The sequence below is a fragment of the Gopherus evgoodei genome, chromosome 7 (genome assembly GCF_007399415.2).
Source record: "Gopherus evgoodei ecotype Sinaloan lineage chromosome 7, rGopEvg1_v1.p, whole genome shotgun sequence".
In the NCBI taxonomy this organism is placed as follows: Eukaryota; Metazoa; Chordata; order Testudines; family Testudinidae; genus Gopherus; species Gopherus evgoodei.
The window spans coordinates 100,479,368-100,497,247 of NC_044328.1; the positions used below are offsets into that span (position 1 = coordinate 100,479,368).

Consider the following 17,880-nt stretch of genomic DNA (forward strand, 5'->3'; position numbering starts at 1 on the left):
TCCTCAGGGAGGTGTGTGTGGACCTTGTGGGGGTCTGTCGGTTCTGCCCTTGGTCAGGGGGTTTGGGATCATGGGGGGTTCCCTATGGAGGGTGAGGATCTGTCAGTCCCTCCCCTAGGGCAGGGAGTGTGGGATCTGGGGGGGGGTTCCCTATAGGGAGTGTGGGGGGTCAGTTGGTCCCTCCCTGGGGCAGAGGTATGGGATCCTGAGGGGATACTTATTGGGGTTGGGGGGTCCCCATGGCAGGGTGCAGAATCATATGGGGTTTCCCTGTGGGGGGTGCCTATGGGAGGGTGCAGGGGACGCTTGGTCCCTCCCTAGGCAGGGGGTGTGGGATCCTAGGTGAGGTTCCTATGGGGGGGGGAGTGATCCTTCCCTGGGGCGGGGAGTTCCCTATGGGATGTGAGTCTGTCAATTCCTCTCTGGTGTGGGGTCCGGGGAAGGGACCCCTAGGGAGAATACAGGGATAACCATGGGATAGTGATGGATCCTGGGGCGGGGGGGATCTCTGTTGGTCCTTCCCCAGGACACGGGGTGTGGGATTCCGGGGGATTTCCTAGGGTGTGACCATGCCCCCCGGGGAATGTGTGAGGAGGTCTCTCTGTACCTTTCTGGGGCAGGGGGTGTGGGAACCAAGGAGTTCCCTATGGGGGTTGGGAGGGCCAAAGGAAGTGTGGGGTCTGTCTGTCCCTCCCCAGAGTGGGGGAGGACAGGGAGACCTGTCAGTCCCTGGCTGGGGGGGGGGGAACAGGACCCATGGGGGTTCCCTATGGCGGTGGAGGGTCCCTGGTGGAGGCGTGTCCAGTCCCTCCCCAGGGTCTGGGGGGTAGGATGGGGGGATCATCTGGCTCATCTGTGGGGTGATCTGTCTGGGGTGAGTGATCTGGTGAGGTCTGTTGGTCCCCCCCTGGGGTGGGGATGCGGGATCCCTAGGGTGGTGAAGAGGGTCTGTCGGTCCCTCCCAGAGGCGGGATCCGGGGGGTTCCTGAGGGGGGTGGATGGAGGGGGTGTCTGTTCCTTCCCCGGGCGGGGGTGCGGGACCGTGGGGGCCCCCGGGGGCGCGGGGGGTCTGTCGGTCCCTCCCCGGGGCGGTCCCTGCGCTCCGCTCCGCTCCCCGCTCGCTGTCACATTCCTGCCGCCTGAGTCAGGCCCGGAGGCGGCGGCGGCACCAGGAAGCGCCGGGCCCGGGCCATGTAACCGAGCCGAGCCGAGCAGATCCCGGCCCGGCGCGGCCATGGGGGACGGGGCGGAGGAGGAGACGGTGGAGCTGCCGCTCACTGACGGTACTGGGCGGGGAGCGGGCCCGGCGGCGCGCAGGGGGCCTGGAGGGCTTGGGGCGCAGATTAGGGGCCGTTCCTGGGCTCGGGGGAAGGGGGAGCAGGTCCCAGGAGCAGCGGAGGAAGAGGGGGGTGCTGCAATTCCGGGGTGCAGTTCCGGGGTTCAGGGAGGAGGACGAGGTGATGGGTGCAGGGAGGGGGAATCGGGTGCAGTGCTGGGGTGCAGGGAGAAGGAGGGGGTGGCGGGTTCAGTTCCAGGGTGCAGGAAGTCGGGTGCAGTGCCCAGGTGCAGAGAGGAGGAGGGGTAACGGGTGCAGTGCAGGGAGGAGGGGAGTCGGGTGCAGTTCCGGGGTGCAGGGAGTCGGGTGCAGTGCCGGGAGAGGGAGCGGGTGGCGAGTGCAGTTCAGGCTTGCAGGGAGGAGAATGGGGTGGCGGCGGGTGCAGTGCACTGAGGAGGGGATTCGGGTGCAATTCTGGGGTGCAGTGACGGGGTACAGGGAGGAGGAGTGGGTGGCGGGTGCAGAGCCGGGGTGCAGGGAAGAGGGGGTGACGGGTGCAGTGCCGGGGACATCGGTTTGAACTGTGCATGTCCCCTGGGACCTTTCCGGCTGCATGGCCCGTGGTGGCAGTGGTGTGGGAGAAGGGTGGCTATTGGGGGAGAGGAAGTGCAGAGCCATGCGGGGGGGGGGAGGAGAAGCTGGCCCTGCCCCTCTTCTCCCTACAGCCCTATCGCCCCCCCACCCAATCAGTGCAGGCTCAGCCCCGTGGGTGGGCAGCAGTAACAGGGGAGCGGGGGTGGGGATTAGTCACTGCACCCCCTTCCCCATGGACTGACAGCTTGGAGGGCTCACGAGAGCTGGAGGCGTATGAGACACAGCCTGCTGGGGGAGTGGGGGTGGCCAGGGACGTGGGCAATGAGGCAGGGTACTACCTGGGCTTGGGGTAGGGCCTGTGTGGGAGGATGGATGCTAGCCATGGTGTGTGTGCACATGCAATGGGGTAAGGGCTGCATGGAGGGCAGCTGCCCCACCCACCCACCCAAAGCTGGGCACTGGTCTCTCATCCACCACTGGTGCCAGACTCATGCCTAATGTGCCCTGAGCTGGGCCCCGCTGCAAGAAAGCTCACACTGCCTGCTTGGGCACTAGGGTCTCTTGCCTGGCAGCCTCGGGGTGATGCCTGTTTAAACCCAAGGGAAGCCCTTGTCCCGAGTGGGTGGGGGATGGGCAGGGGACACTCACCATTCTGGGCTGGGTTAGCCTCCAATCCAGAGTCCTGGAGCCTTTGCAGTGGAGGAGAGAGCAAGAGGGGTGGTGCCAGGTGGCCATCCTGGTATCTGCCACTTGGTGCCAGCTGAGGAGGGTCTCATGGGTGGATTGGGACCTCCCAGGACATGTAAGGGGTTGAGGGGAGGAGGCAGAAGCCTCTTTGCAGCTGCCAGGAGCTTGGAGGGGCAGGGTAGTGCAGCCCTGTGGGGAACCCTGGGGGGGGAGGGGAGGTATGGTGGGGGGATGTAGGGAGATCTGGCCAGAATTGGTGGAGAAGGGGGTTGTTAAGCAGGTGATCTCACCCCAAGCTCCTCCCAGCTGCAGGCTCCCCATTTCTCCACTGCACCCTGAACTCTGTGCCCCCCTTCACAGGAAGTTGTGGGGTGCCCCTCACCTTGCCATCCCCATAGGCTGATGGAAATGTCTCTCTGGGCACTTAATACCTCCAGCCCCCACATTTGCCACCGGATCCAGGTGCCCTCTTGATCCTGGGAATCCCCTTTAGGACAGAGGAAAGCAGCATTCAGGATCCCCACTAGGCAGCACCACAGGGATATGGGGGGATGAGTCAGTGTCCCCACCCGGAAATGGAGAGGTGATCCCCCACCAATTTCCCTCATCCTGGCTTGGTCCCAGGGTATCTGTGGGGATGGGAGTTGTTGGGCCTGGGCCTGCCCATCCCCTTGGCACCAAAACTGTTATGAGTCACTGGCAGGAAATGGGGCTCCTCCCCACTACACCCTGACTCCACCCATCCCTGGGGGAGAGGCTGAGACCGAGAGTGGGGACTGAGGTGCAGCAGGATGGGGTGGTAAGGTGGGGACAGTTAGTGGGGGGATGGGATGAGGCTGGAGTGGAAGGTGGGAGGATGGGCCTGAGCTGGGTGTGCGTGTGGGAGGGATGAGGCAGGGGGCATGGGCCCATAGGTGGGGGTTTGGGATGAAGTGGGGGGACAAGGCAGGGGGTATGGGCCTGTGGCATGAGATGAGGAGGTGAGGTGTGTGGGCCCGTGCGGTAGAACAATGAGGGAGGAGGTGACGGGTAAGGTTTGTGGTGAGCAGGTGGGAGGGGTGGCACAGGGCCCCAGGCCAGCTTTGACCCCCATCCTCATAACCTTGTCTCTATGCTAGCAAACCTGACTGGCCATGAAGAGAAAGTTGGCATGGAGAACTTCGAATTACTCAAGGTGCTGGGGACTGGAGGTGAGTGGGGGACACAGGGTTGTGCCATGGGGAGGGGCACAGGGGGACCTGGGGTCTGTGCCCTCATTCCTCCTCCCAATGGGATGGGGCACTGCCCATCGATCCCCTCTCTCCCCAGCCTATAGGAAGGTCCCCTTTCTCCCTGAGCCTGCTGCTCCCATCCCTACTTTCCTGAGTTCCATCATCTCCCCAGTCTCCTGGGATCCTCCTGATGTCCCCTTCTGGGCTGCCTCTGATACCCCTCTGTATCCCCCAGCATACGGAAAAGTGTTCCTGGTGCGCAAGATGACAGGCCATGACGTGGGGAAGCTGTATGCCATGAAAGTGCTGCGCAAGGCGGCCATTGTGCAGAAGGCCAAGACCACAGAGCACACACGCACTGAGCGGGCTGTGCTGGAGCATGTGCGGGCATCGCCCTTCCTAGTGACCCTGCACTATGCCTTCCAGACGGGCTCCAAGCTGCACCTCATCCTGGGTATGGGGGAACCCTGGGAGGGGGCAGGGGAGGGTGGGGCGCTGGGACCCAGGGGATGGGGGTGTGGCAGATGCCAGATGCAGAGTGGATCCAAGGGAATGGAAAGGGTAGGAAAATGTTACCCAGCAGGTCGGGGAGCAGGGAGACCCTAGGGTGTGGCAGTAGGTGGAGCTGGAGAAAGACCAGTGTTGTTTTCCACACTAATATTTGATGAAACATAATACAAGCACCTAATACAAGAACAAAGGGCCACCAAATGAAATTAATAGGTATCAGGTTTAAAACAAACACACGAGAGTATTTTTTCACTGCAATGCACTGTTGACCTGTGGAACTCCTTGCCAGAGGGTTTTGTGAAGGCCAATACTATAATGAGGTTCAAAAGGGAGCTAGATAGATTCATGGAGGATAGGTCCATCAATGGCAATTAGCCAGGATGGGCAGGAATGGTGTCCTAGCCTCTGTTTGCCAGAAACTGGGATTGGGTGACAGGGGATGGATCACTTGATGATAACCTGTCTTGTTCATTCCCTGTTCAGGCATTGTGCACCATGGTTGGACTATATTTCCCATGGTGCACCAGGCCATTGGCTTCTGATACACCACCTAGTGTCTCCAGTGGGGGGGGGAAACTATGATGCATTATGGGAGGTGTAGTCTGGCCAGGGAGCTTAGCCTATAGAGGAGAATGGTGGTGTGTGAGGCAACTGACCTACAGCTCCCATGAGGAGCTCAAGCCAGTCAGCAAGGGGAGGCTGTGGTGCAATGTGGGAGATGTGGTTCAACCAGGGAACTTGGCTTACAGATTAGAATAAGTGTGTGAGGCACCTAAACAACCTCTCCCAGGATGCACCACAGCCAGGGACTCATGACACTACCACCAGTGGGGGGAGAGGGACAGGACTATGGTGCATCATTTGGTTTTTTGATAAAAAATCAAAAGTTTTCTTCCAGCAAGAGGCTTTTACGGAAAATTTTCCTTTTAACACCCCGCTCAAGTTTTCCTGGGGGAGAGGCAGTGAGGGTGGAGCGATAGGGGAGGCATACAGCACCTTCCCGTGCCATAGGGTGTGAGGGAATCCAGACCAAGCTGAGAGGGTCTGGGAGTGGGGAGGGGACTGGCTGGGGGTGCTGGGTTCTCACTCCCTGTCCTCCCCCACCCCCCGCCGTGCAGACTATGTGAGTGGTGGGGAGCTCTTCACCCATCTGTACCAGCGCGATCATTTCAAGGAAGAGGAGGTGCGGATCTACGCCGGGGAGATCGTGCTGGCACTGGAGCATCTGCACAAGGTTGGGGGGGGGGTGTCTAGGGGGTGGACCAGGGGGGAGATCCGCTTTCCAGGGGGTGCATGTTCTGAGGGGATGGGAAATATCTGGAGAGGATATACCAAAGACTGAGTAGACTCTTCTGCTATGGAGGGGCTCTGAGGGGCCATGCCACAGGGAATACGGGAGTGCTGTTCTATAGGGAGTTCCTAGGGGGCTCTTGGTCCATGCTGCAGGGGCTATGGGGGTGCTGTTCTGTAGGCAGTTCCTTGGGGCTCTCGGGCCATGCCACAGGGGTTATGGGGGTGCTCTCCTGTAGGGGTTCCTGTGGGGCTCTCCCTCCATGCCATAGGTTCTATGGGGGTGCTGTCCTGTAGTGGTTCCTGGGCAGCAGTTGGTACATGCCGCATGGGCTATGGGGATGCTGTCCTGTAGGGCTCTCAGGCCATGCCATGGGGCCTATGAGGGTGCTGTCCTGTAGGGGTTCTTGGGCTGTGCCACGGGGCAATGGAGGTGCTGTCCTTCAGGGGTTCCTGGGGGGCTCTCAGGCCATGCCGCAGGGGCAATGGGGGTGCTATCCTGTAGGGGTTCCTGGGCCATGCCACAGGGTGTATGAGGGTGCTGTCCTTCAGGGGTTGCTGGGGGATCTTGGGCTGTGCCACAGGGGCAATGGGGGTGCTGTCCTTCAGGGGTTCCTGGGGGGCTCTCGGGCCATGCCACAGGGGTTATGGGGGTGCTCTCCTGTAGGGGTTCCTGTGGGGCTCTCCCTCCATGCCATTGGTTCTATGGGGGTGCTGTCCTGTAGTGGTTCCTGGGCAGCAGTTGGTACATGCCGCATGGGCTATGGGGATGCTGTCCTGTAGGGCTCTCAGGCCATGCCATGGGGCCTATGAGGGTGCTGTCCTGTAGGGGTTCCTGGGGGGTTCTTGGGCTGTGCCACAGGGGCAATGGGGGTGCTGTCCTTCAGGGGTTCCTGGGGGGCTCTCAGGCCATGCCACAGGGGCAATGGGGGTGCTATCCTGTAGGGGTTCCTGGGCCGTGCCACAGGGTGTATGAGGGTGCTGTCCTTCAGGGGTTGCTGGGGGATCTTGGGCTGTGCCACAGGGGCAATGGGGGTGCTATCCTGTAGGGGTTCCTGGGCCGTGCCACAGGGTGTATGGGGGTGCTGTCCTTCAGGGGTTGCTGGGGGATCTTGGGCTGTGCCACAGGGGCTATGGGGGTGCTGTCCTGTAGGGGTTCTTGGAGGATGGCACTCCAGGTCAGAGGGGCACTGAGGAGCCATGTTGTGGGTGAACCTGCGGGATGCAGGCTTTGGGAATGCCCGTTCTGAAGCTGTGTCATCTGCAGCTGGGCATCATCTATCGGGATGTGAAGCTGGAGAACATCCTGCTGGACAGCGAAGGGCACGTGGTGCTCACTGACTTTGGCCTCAGCAAGGAGTTCCTCACTGAGGAGGTCAGACACCCCCACTCTGCCCCTGATGATCCCCCATAACCTCCCCTGGGCACCTCAATATCCTGCCCCTGGGGACTCCTGCCCCATCCCCTCACCCTGCCCCTGGGGATCCCACAATATCCTTCCCTTGGAGACTTCCCTCATTCTGCCTCCAGGAATTTGCCCCTCCCCACAAGGATCTCCCTGCCTTCACTCTGTGCCCCTCTCTCATCTTTCTGATGAAAAGTAGGGGAGAATCTCTTTGCTTCCCAAGGGGGGTGTCTCTTTGCCTCCTCCCCTGGTCACTGGTGTTTGGGGCCTGGGGAGGGGTGCAGCCCCTCTTCCTTGTGGGGGCTCCATAGCTGGATCTTGGCACCGCCCCCCCATTCTTCTCACCCTTCCCCCACAGAAAGATCGCACCTTCTCCTTCTGTGGCACCATCGAGTACATGGCCCCTGAGATCATCCGCAGCAAGTCAGGGCATGGGAAGGTGAGCAGGGGCGGGCAGGGCGTGGTGAGGAGGGAGGTATATGACAAGGGAACCAAGGGTTCCATAGGGGGCATAGTGATGGGGGAGAAGAGGGTGGGAGAAGTGTGTGGGGGGCATGGCAAGATGAAAGGAGTGGGGGGAGCGGAGGAAAGGCATGGCTGAGGGGGCACAGTAAGGTTGGAGGGAGTGGCAAAGAGCAGGGAGGAAGCCGGAGGGGGTGAAGTGAGAAGGGGGGAGCTGGGTATGGCAGGCAAATAGGAGGTGGCTGGCAGGGGGGTGTCAGCTTGTCACTCCCACCCCGTCAGGAGGGGAGGCTGTCTGCTAGGGGAGAGGGTATCATTCCAGGTTCACTGCCCCCACCCTGGCAGTGGGAGGTGGGGTCAGTCTTGGGGGGCTTCTGGCTCATCACCTCCCCTCTCCTCCACAGTCCGTCGACTGGTGGAGCCTGGGGATTCTGATGTTTGAGCTGCTGACAGGGGCCTCGCCCTTTACACTGGAGGGGGAGAAGAACACACAGGCCGAAGTGTCCAAGTGAGGGGGCTGCTGGGTAACGGGGGGCAGGGAGGGGGATACTGGCGGGGCAGTTGGGTAATGGGGGACATGGTGGCAGGATTGGCAGGGACTGCTGGGTAACGGGGGTCAGGAAGGGAGGATTGGCAGGGGAAGCTGGGTAATGGCAAGGGAGGATTGGCAGGGACTGCTGAGTAACGGGGGTGGGGAGGGGGATTGGCAGGGGCTGCTGGGTAATGTGGGGTGGGGGATTGGTGGGGCTGCTGAGTAACGGGGGCAGGAAGGGAGGATTGGCAGGGGCAGCTGGGTAATGGCAAGGGGGGATTGGCAGGGACTGCTGGGTAACGGGGGTGGGGAGGGGGATTGGCAGGGGCTGCTGGGTAATGTGGGGTGGGGGATTGGTGGGGCTGCTGAGTAACGGGGGCAGGAAGGGAGGATTGGCAGGAGCAGCTGGGTAATGACAAGGGAGGATTGGCAGGGACTGCTGGGTAACGGGGGTGGGGAGGGGGATTGGCAGGGGCTGCTGGGTAATGTGGGGTGGGGGATTGGTGGGGCTGCTGAGTAACGGGGGCAGGAAGGGAGGATTGGCAGGGGCAGCTGGGTAATGGCAAGGGGGGATTGGCAGGGGCAGCTGGGTAATGTGGGGTGGGGAGGGGGATTGGCAGGGGTTGCTGGGTAATGGGGAGCAAGAAGGGAGGACTGGCAGGGGCAGTTGGGTAACGGGGGTTGGAGGGGGATTGGCAGGGGCTGCTGGGTAACAGAGCTGTCTGTGCCGCAGACGCATCCTCAAATGCCAGCCCCCATTCCCCACTGTCATCGGCCCCGTGGCCCGCGACCTGCTGCAGAAGCTGCTGTGCAAGGACCCCAAGAAACGCCTGGGCTCAGGGCCCAACGGGGCGCAGGACATCAAGGCGCATCCCTTCTTCAAGGTGAAGGGGTAGGAGGGAGAGAGAGAGGGACACCCCCATCCTGGCCACAGCCCACTCACACATGGCTCGAGACCCTCAGCATGGCTCCCCACAGCCTGGGCACAACCCCCTTTCCCAGCAGGGTCCCCCAGTGCAGCCCCCTCGGGTAGGAATCCTGGCCTCGTCCCCACAGCTCCTCCATCCCATGCAGGGACCCTCTCACATTTACCCCCTTACCCCAGGAGAGGCCCCACATACAGTCCCCTCACCTACTACCCCTGTCACCAGGGCCCCCTGGCCACGTCCCTCCCTCCCCATCCTTTATGTTGGCCAGGGATCCCCACATAGCTCTCTCACACCTGGAAAAGAGCCTCAAGTGCACCCCAGACAAGATGCCCTCCAGTCCCCCCTGGCAGGTCTCCCCTCCCCCAGCCTGGGCAGGCCCACTCACCACACACACAGCTCACCGCAGGCATGGCCAGCGCCCCAAATCTGAGAGGTGGCCCCCCCTTCCCCCAGCGAGGCTCTGGCTCTGTGCTGGACCTATCCCCCCGTTAGACCCCTTTCCCCACTCACCTCCCCGCCACACTGACCCTCGTGTTCCCCTAGGGCCTGGACTGGGTGGAATTGGCCGCGCGGCGGGTGAAGGCTCCGTTCAAACCCATCGTCCGCAGCGAGCTGGACGTGCGCAACTTTGCCGAGGAGTTCACTCGCCTGGAGCCCGTGTACTCGCCCGCTGGGACCCCCCCGAACCTGGACCGCGTCTTCCAGGTGAGAGACACACACCCCCCCCCCCACCAGCTGGCATCCCCCAGCAACACCCAGCTTCCTGTGCACTCGCCTGCTGGAACCCTCCCAAGCTGGACTGCATCTTCCCAGTGAGACCCCGCTCGAGGTTCCCCCAACCCCCCCTTTGGGTGTACTTGTCCACTGGAGCCTCCCCCCAACCTGGACCACGTCTTCCAGGTGAGCCCCCTGCTGAGGTTCCCCCACCACTCGCCCTCTCATGTGCTCACCTGTCAGCACAACCCCCCAACCTGGACCAGGTCTTCCAGGCGAGCCCCCTGCCCTGCTATTCCCTCCCCCTGCCAGCCTTGTGCATGTGGTGGCTGAGCTCTGTGCCCTGGCAGAGGGCACTGGTTCTTGAATCCCTTGCTCTCACTTACAAGAGTGGGGGCGCTTTCTGGTGTGTGTGGGGAATCTCCTGCATCCACCAGACCCATGGGGGAGTGAGGGAGTCTCCACTGGGTGCTGTAGCCATGGAGATGTCTGCAGGCTCGCCCCCCACCGCCCCAGTCTTATCCTTCTCTCCTGCCCTCTTTCAGGGCTACTCCTTCATCGCTCCCTCCATCCTGTTCAACCACAATGCCGTCACCACGGATGTGCTGGAGCTGGCACTGAGCGGGGAGCGCCCAGGCAGTGCTGCTGTGGCGCGCAGCGCCATGATGAAGGTAGGGGAGCCCCCTGAGTGACCGGGCTTGGTGGGAGTGGCAGGGGCTCCTGGGTAATGGGTGAGAGAGGGGCCTTAGCAGGAGCGGGATTCCTCATCAGGGGGTCCCTCCGCAGCAGTGAGCACCGCTACATGCTCCCCTCTTCCTCCCCCAGGACTCTTCATTCTTCCAGCTCTATGACATGGACCTGAAGGAAGCAGCGCTGGGCGAGGGCAGCTTCTCGGTGTGTCGCCGATGTCAGCAGCGCCAGGGTGGCACCGAATTCGCCGTCAAGATCATCAGCAAGAGGTGAGGGTGCTCCCCTGGCAACCCCCCCATACTCCAGCTGCTATGGCAACCAACCGCCTGCTCCCATGGGAACACCCCCACTCCTGCTCCTAAAACAACTCCAGGTGCTTCCCCAACCTCCCACAGGTGCCTTCTCAGACTCATCCCTGGCATTATGTGGGGCCCACCTCACTCCAGACTTTGTCCCCCACCATCGCTGACCCCTAGGCTCTTCATTGTCCTCCATCACCCTTTATGGGACCCTCCCACCACCTCCAGATTCCCACTTTCAGCCACCAGACCCCCACCCCGTGCTCTTCCCTGCTGCCTTTCCTCCCTTCCCCTCATCTCCCTTCCCCTGAACACTCCTCCCACCCCCTTTCTGTCCCATTTCTCTTCCCCCAACTACCTCCTTCGGGTCCTTTCCTTCCCCCATCCTGCAGTGCAGTTCTCCGGAACCTCAGCTAACATCTCCCTCCTCCTTCCCCCCAGGATGGAGGTGAACACCCAGAGAGAGGTGATGGCTTTGCAGCTGTGTGAGTCTCACCCCAACATCGTCAAACTACACGAGGTGCATCATGACCAGGTACCCCCTACCCCCTCAGCACCCCCTGGGACCAGCACACCCCTTCTTCCCCGGGCATCAACAACCCCCATGCCCCACCCTAGAGGTGGCTGCATCTCAGTGCTGGGCGAGAGATCCCTGTGAAACTAGCCCCTGTATCCCACACGAAGCAGCTGCACCTTAGGAGGCAGTGTCTCCGTGTTGCCGGATCCCACTCTGCTCAGTGATCCCCCCCTCCCCTCTCCCTGGGCAGTACCACACGTACCTGGTGATGGAGCTGCTGCGAGGGGGTGAGCTCCTTGACCGCATCAAGAAGAAGCAGCATTTCAGCGAGTCGGAGGCCAGTCAGATCATGCGCAGCCTGGTGTCAGCTGTCAGCTTCATGCACGATGTTGGGGTGGTGCACCGGGACCTCAAACCTGAGGTATGGAGAATGGGAATAGATTTGTGGGGCAGGGCCTGAGGAGATTGGGTGCATCCAGGAGCAGCGCCAGTGTTTTTGGCGCCCTAGGCGGGGGTCCTTCTGCGCTCCCGGTAGGCGGCAATTCAGTGGCGAGGGGGGTCCTTCCACGCTCCCAGTCTTCGGGGCACTTCGGCGGGTTCCGGAGCGAGTGAAGGACCTGCCGCAGAATTGCCGCTGAAGACCCGGAGCGCGGAAGGACCCCCCGCTGCTGAACTGCTGCCGAAGGCCGCAAAATGCTGCCCTCCCAAATCCTGGCGGTCGCCTAAATGGAAGTGCCGGCCCTGTGCATGACTAGGGTAAAATGTTGGGGGATCAGGGCCTTGGGGGATTGGGAATAGGGGTATGGGGCCTGGGCAATTGGGATGCTGGGGTTTTGGGATGTGGGCCCTGGGGGCAGGTGCTGTGCCCCAGGAGCTCAAGGCCCCATCCTCTTGCTGTTCCCCAGAACATCCTATATGCTGACGAGACAGAGGGTGCCCCAGTGAAAGTGATTGACTTCGGCTTTGCCCGCCTGCGCCCCTCGGGCTCACAGCCCATGCAGACACCTTGCTTCACGCTGCAATACGCCGCCCCTGAGCTGTTCACCGACGAGGGCTATGATGAGTCCTGCGACCTCTGGAGCCTCGGTGTCATCCTGGTATGCATAGCGGGGAGGCCAGCACTGAGTACAAAAGCATCCCAGATCCCTACAGGGAAGGGGGCATTACGATCCCAGGGATTTGGAAGGGTCCCAGTCTCCCTGCTGGTGCTGTATAAGCCCTGTGTGCTCCACCCCAGCGGTGAATGATTTCCGGACTGAAGAATGTAACCACACGGTGGCGCTCCCCCCGCCCTGCAGTCCATGGAGTCCTGCTGGGAGGAGGGGAAGTGCTGACAGCTTTGTTGCATGTCCTGCTGCCTGAGTGAGTCTGGCCTCCTGCCTGCCAGAGGAGAGGAAGGATAAAGGCGTTTTACTCCAGGGTCAGGGTGGGAGATGAGGGGAGGAAATAAAGGGTTAATCCTCCCCTCCCACTAGGCTCAAAGAACAGGCTCCCAAGGCTCGACTTCGGCTCCGCCCACAATTATAATCCTGTCCACACATGGAGTGGGGCTGTAAGGAGGCCCCCCTCTTCTCCCACCACTCCTGGGAATGGCAGCAGGACCCCCTGTGCTTTTCTGAGGAATTCCTTTGCTTGGGGGGGAGGGGCGGTCCTGTGAGACGCCCACAGCCCTGCAGCGTGGGGTTGGCAGGGCCCCCCAGAGCAGTAAACATCCCACTGGGATACCCAGGGCAGCTCCCCTCTCTGAGTGATGGGCTCAGGCTCTTGGCAGACTCAGGCAGGCATCTCTGTGTCAGTTACGCTGAGACAGCTCCTCCTCTCCCCAGCGATCAGCTCAGGCTGTCTGCAGACTGAGGCAGGGGTCTCTGCATCAGTTCTGCTCGGGGCAGCTTCCCCCCTCCTCACCCCAGCGATCAGCTCAGGCTCTCTGCAGACTCAGGGCAGGTGTCTGACATTTTCCAGCTTTTCCCCCAAACCATGATGCCTAGAAACTGATTTTTTTTAATAACAGAAGTTGCTGTTCTGCCACAGTCACCTGACTCCAAGAGTTGGTGCACCAAGCACGGGACAGTTAGTGCCAAGTCCTAAACCCACCCCGACTCTGGAGTAACAGTACCGTGTCCTGAAGAGCTGTTGGGCCTTGAGGGGTGTTAGTGAGGGCGTGTTGCCTGGTGAGGCTACTCCAGGGGAAGGGGAAGGGAAATGCATGAAAGCAGAAGTCTGTACTGGGGTATCTCAGCCACTTCCACAATCTCAGTTCCTCTCTGAGCCCTTATAATGGAAAAAGCAAATGCTCAGCTCTGCGCCACACTTGTGGGTTGGTGGTGCCTGGGGCTGCGAGATCACCCCCTTCCCAGGGCAAGGGCTGCGTCCCCAGTATGGGGGAGGGGATTTGGGGGGCTGAGGGATCACCTCCTTAGGATAGCTTGCTGATGTTTGCCCTGAGTCAGCTTCACCCAGACTGTCTGGTAACAACCCCACTCCACTGTCTCTCACCACCACCCCCCAGTACACCATGCTGTCCGGACAGGTGCCTTTCCAGAGCAGCCAGGAGGGTGGCGCGCTGACCCATGCGGCTGAGATCATGCACAAGATCAAGGAGGGGCAGTTCTCACTGGAGGGCGAGGCCTGGAGGGGGGTCTCCGAAGAGGCCAAAGAGCTAGTCAGAGGTGAGGAGGAGGCATGATATATAAAGGGTCAATATATAGGACTCTGTTCCAAGGGTTGGGGGAGTGAGAATCTGTGGGGCTGGTGTGTCCCTCACTCCACTTCAGACGGAAGGGGTGCTCTGGGACTTGGGAAACCCCTCTCCCAAGAGGCGGGGGAGGTGGCAAGTGTGAATCTGGCAATTTCCTGTAATAGCTTTGTATTAAGTTTCTGTATCATTGTGGGCTAGGGATTGTGTAACTCCATGGGGGAGGGGGAACCACAGCCCTCCGAGATCAAAGAATAGCAGGGGTGGGGGAGGGGTCATTAGGCAAATTCACTCACCCCAGAGAGGTCCCTCGCCCTGGAGAGGCTGCATAGACTGCTGCAGATGGGATTCTCCAGAGACCAACAGACCAAGAGGAGACTTTTTGGATAAATAGCCTGAGTTTAAACTGACTCGGAGCTGCTTTGCGATCCAGCAAATGGTCAGACCCTTCTGCCCGAGGTGGGGCCCAGTCCTTCCTGGAAAGGGTTGGAAGGACTTTAGCATGCTGAGGCCCCCATTAGATTGGGTGGGTGCTCTCTGGAAAGCCTTTAGCAGGAGGTAGGAACTGTCATATGCTTTCACCTTTAGAATAAATGTGCTTGCTTAGAAAGAGCTGTGCCATAACTTGGGACTCCTGTTACTCGCAGCTGGTCACAGATATGGCCATCGTTATCACTGTATGTGGGGGTGGGGTATTGCTTCCCCCCCCCAGGGGAAGGGCTGGGTAAGTGCCATCCAGCTTATGCCCCTCCCATCACTAACCTGTGGATGTGTCCTCCTTCCCCCACCCCCAGGGTTGCTGACCGTGGACCCTTCCAAGCGGCTGAAGATGTCGACTTTGCGCTACAGCGAGTGGCTGCAGGATGGCAGCGCCCTCTCCTCCACCCCGCTCATGACCCCCGACATCCTGGAGTCCTCAGGGCCTGCTGTGCGCTCAGGGGTCAATGCCGCCTTCATGGTGAGGGGGGAGAGTCTGGTGCATGGCCATGAGGGAGCTGGGTTGGTGGTGGAGGAGGAGGCAGCCTTGGTTGAGGGCGGGGGGGCTGGCTGAGTCTCCCTCATGTTGGGACTGGCTCTTAGGCCGGGGCGGCGGGATGAGTTGAGGCTTTTGGGAAGGATAGTATCAGGCAGGGAGAGGTGAGCATCTGAATAGTAGGTTGGGTGGGGATGGGGAATAGGCCATATGGGGGTGGGGGTGGGGGTGGGGACAGAACAGACCAGGGTAGGGAGAAGTTTGGGGGGTGAATCTCTGGGTCTCATCCTGTCCCCCACCCCCAATATCTTGACCCCCAGGCCTTCAACAAGGGCAAGCGCGAGGGCTTCTTCCTGAAGAGCGTGGAGAACGCCCCCCTGGCCAAGCGCCGCAAGCTGAAGATGTCGAGCACGGGGGCAGAGGCCCGGCGGAGCTCCTCCTCCTCCTCCTCCTCTGGCTCCTCCTCTGGCTCCTCCTCAGCCCTCCCAGCCCGGCCACCCCGCCCCAAACCACCTGGCCGCCGCCACAACCCCCCCTCGTAGCGCCTGTGGGTTGGGGGGGGGCTATTTATTGTCTCTGTTGCTTGTGGGGGAGAATGTGGGTGGGTATCTCATTTGGGATTTTTTAGGGGGAGGGTGAGCCTCTTTTGGGGGCATTCTGCCCCCCTCATGTGGACATGTTTTTTCATTCATCTTGGTTTTGTTTTTTTCATTTTGATTTAAACCTGGAGGTTGCCCTGTGTATGTCTGGGGGCCATAGCAGGTTGTCTCAGTGTGACAGAAATGTGAAGTCTCCTGGAGCTAAAGTGGGGGTGGTCTTTGGGTTGACAGGTAAGTGGGGCAGCCCTGGGGTGATTATGGGTGGTGGTTTGTGGGGCAGGTGTGGGGGCCATAGGGCAAGGAACATCCACCCCAGACTGTGGAGCTGTTCTAAGAGATACCCCCCTTGGCTTCCAGGTCAGACTAGGGTCCATCTCTGCCACCGACAGTTCAGGGTTGCCCCACCGCACCCCATGGAAGTCTGTACCACTGTTGCAGGGGAAGGGAAAGCTGTTCCCTACAGGGGATGGCGATCCTGTGAATACTGCCACCACCACCACTTAAGATCTGAGGGCAGGTCCCTTCAGCCAGGCTCTGGGGCTGGAATGAGGAGTGAACGTCAGACCGGTAGGGTCACCTTAGCCCAGCCAAAGAGGGGTGGGGTGGGGTGCTGGATCGATATTTTATTTCTTTTAATCCTTTTATTTTTGGCGGGATGGCAGGCAAGCAGCATAGGGCACCATCTCCCCTCAGGGCTGTATGCTGGGGGAGGGCCCCAGCACAAGGGGCCAGATCCAGGTGATGGCCCAAATCTCCCAGGGCCATTGCTAATCTGATACCCCTGCTGTGCGGGAATGGGGCAGGACCCCCATTGAGCACTGGAGCACATGGGAGGGAGGTGAACAGTACCCCACATTTAGTCCCTGCAAGGGAGGGGCTAGAATTGCACCCCCTCAATAAGATTGGAGTGGGGGGGGAAGGGAAGGGAAGAGGTTTTTTTTTTTATTGAGAAGAAATTTCTATCTATTTTTAAACTAAAAATGTTGGGGTGGGTGCTTGGGGTAGTCTCAGAGTACAGCCCCCCACCCTCCCCAGCTGGGAGTGAGGCTAAAGCAAGCTACCACCCAAGCAAATTAAACCCCCGCCTGTCCCTTCAGAGCAAGCCAGGTGAAGGGGAAGCATGGGCAGAAAAAGCTTACCGGGGTGGGGCCTGAATCAGTCACTTTAAGGGGTGTTTGTGCAATTGGCTCCTCCAAAGGTTGTGGGGGGAAGGAGGACAGGTCCCGGGGGAGTCAGAGGCCAGAATGAGGGAGAAGGGGCTTGGGGTCATCCCACTTCCTGGGTGCTGCCATCTTGTGTGTTCCTCTCCCCGCCCCCTTTAGGTGTGCGGGAAGGGCTGGCTCGTGTCTGTTCCTGCAGCTGCCCTTTCCCGCCCCCCAGCTCTCCGCCCCAGTCGGGGTTGGGTAGGAGCAGGGGCTCTCTGAGCAGCCCCCCGGTTTCTGTCCGTTGGGAGCAGCTCAGATTCCGGGGTGTGGGCAGTTGTCCGAGCCCCGCCCCCGTGCAGCTGCACTTAAAGGGAGGGGTGGGGTCCCAGTCTTTAGGATGACTGGGATTGGGGGGATTGCCAGCTCCTGCAGCCCCGCCCAGGGGTCCGCCTCCCATCCGTCTGAGCGAACCACCTGTATTTTGTATTTGAGAATAAAACTCCTCTGACGCCACCGAGTCTGTGCGGGTCGCGCTACTCCTTGGGCTGCCGCTGGGCATGACGGGAAACAGCGATCATCTCAAGCCCCGTGGGGGCTCTAGAGCCGGCCGCGGCCGCTCGCGGACGCCGCTGCTTGGCACAGAGAAGCCGCACCGCCCTCCTAAGAACGTAACCACCTGCCCGCTTGCTCAGCTCCCTCCCTTTTTATGAGTACTTCCATGGGGCGGGGCCACCTCTCATTGGTTCTGACCGTGGCCAATGAGGTGAGAGGTGTCAGTAGAAATGCAGCTGGCGGCGCTCCTACAGCTAGGCGTTCAGAGCCGTGAATGGTGGCGAGGATCTGGAGTCGAGGATCACTCGTAGGGCCAGCGAGGCCTGAGCTCCGCTCTGTTCCTTGCAACTAGGCCCTGGCCTCCTACTCTTCTTAAGTCTTTGGAGAAGGCCTGTACAGCGGGAAGCAGGTGCCAGCCCCGCTATCCCCAGCCAGCTTAATGGCTACTGTCTCTCATCCGGCCTAGCATAATTAACTGTACAAAAGTGTAGTTACTGCAGGCAGCGTTAGCAGGACTAGCTGCAGCTGTCTTTTAGCACAGTGATTGGTGCTGGATAGTAGCCTGTTGTGACATAGGCTGCCCAGTTGAAGTCCTGCTAACACTGCCTACAGTAACCAACAATGCATGAAGCTGGCTTGTGGGTAGTGTATATTGAAGCTTTTATCAAGATATGGCACTGGTGAGAATGGAATTATTGATACTGGTGTAAGAGGGTTCTAGTTTAGTATTACAAATAGCATATTTTACAAGTCACAATTTTTTTTCAGTAGTGCCAGTGAGTATCAACAGGGGATTATCT

General features: G+C 60.3%; 1 protein-coding gene and 1 long non-coding RNA gene across 2 annotated transcripts; one reads left to right on the forward strand and one right to left on the reverse strand.

The window, feature by feature from the left end:
* The first annotated feature begins 1,115 nt into the window (after positions 1-1,115).
* RPS6KA4 (ribosomal protein S6 kinase A4) lies at positions 1,116-15,421 on the forward strand. Its single transcript, XM_030570801.1, has 17 exons — positions 1,116-1,283; positions 3,676-3,747; positions 4,004-4,222; positions 5,397-5,512; positions 6,836-6,943; positions 7,332-7,412; positions 7,840-7,943; positions 8,701-8,851; positions 9,440-9,601; positions 10,156-10,281; positions 10,436-10,569; positions 11,041-11,134; positions 11,367-11,537; positions 12,022-12,213; positions 13,626-13,785; positions 14,606-14,769; positions 15,105-15,421. Exons 1-17 carry the CDS (start codon positions 1,235-1,237, stop codon positions 15,324-15,326), a joined length of 2,325 nt encoding a protein of 774 aa, XP_030426661.1. The 5' UTR covers positions 1,116-1,234; the 3' UTR covers positions 15,327-15,421.
* Positions 11,445-17,174, reverse strand: LOC115655394. Its single transcript, XR_004001372.1, has 3 exons — positions 17,003-17,174; positions 14,108-14,287; positions 11,445-11,532 (listed from the first exon to the last, which is right to left on the reverse strand). It is a non-coding gene; the product is annotated as an uncharacterized LOC115655394 (long non-coding RNA).
* Positions 17,175-17,880: the final 706 nt, after the last annotated feature.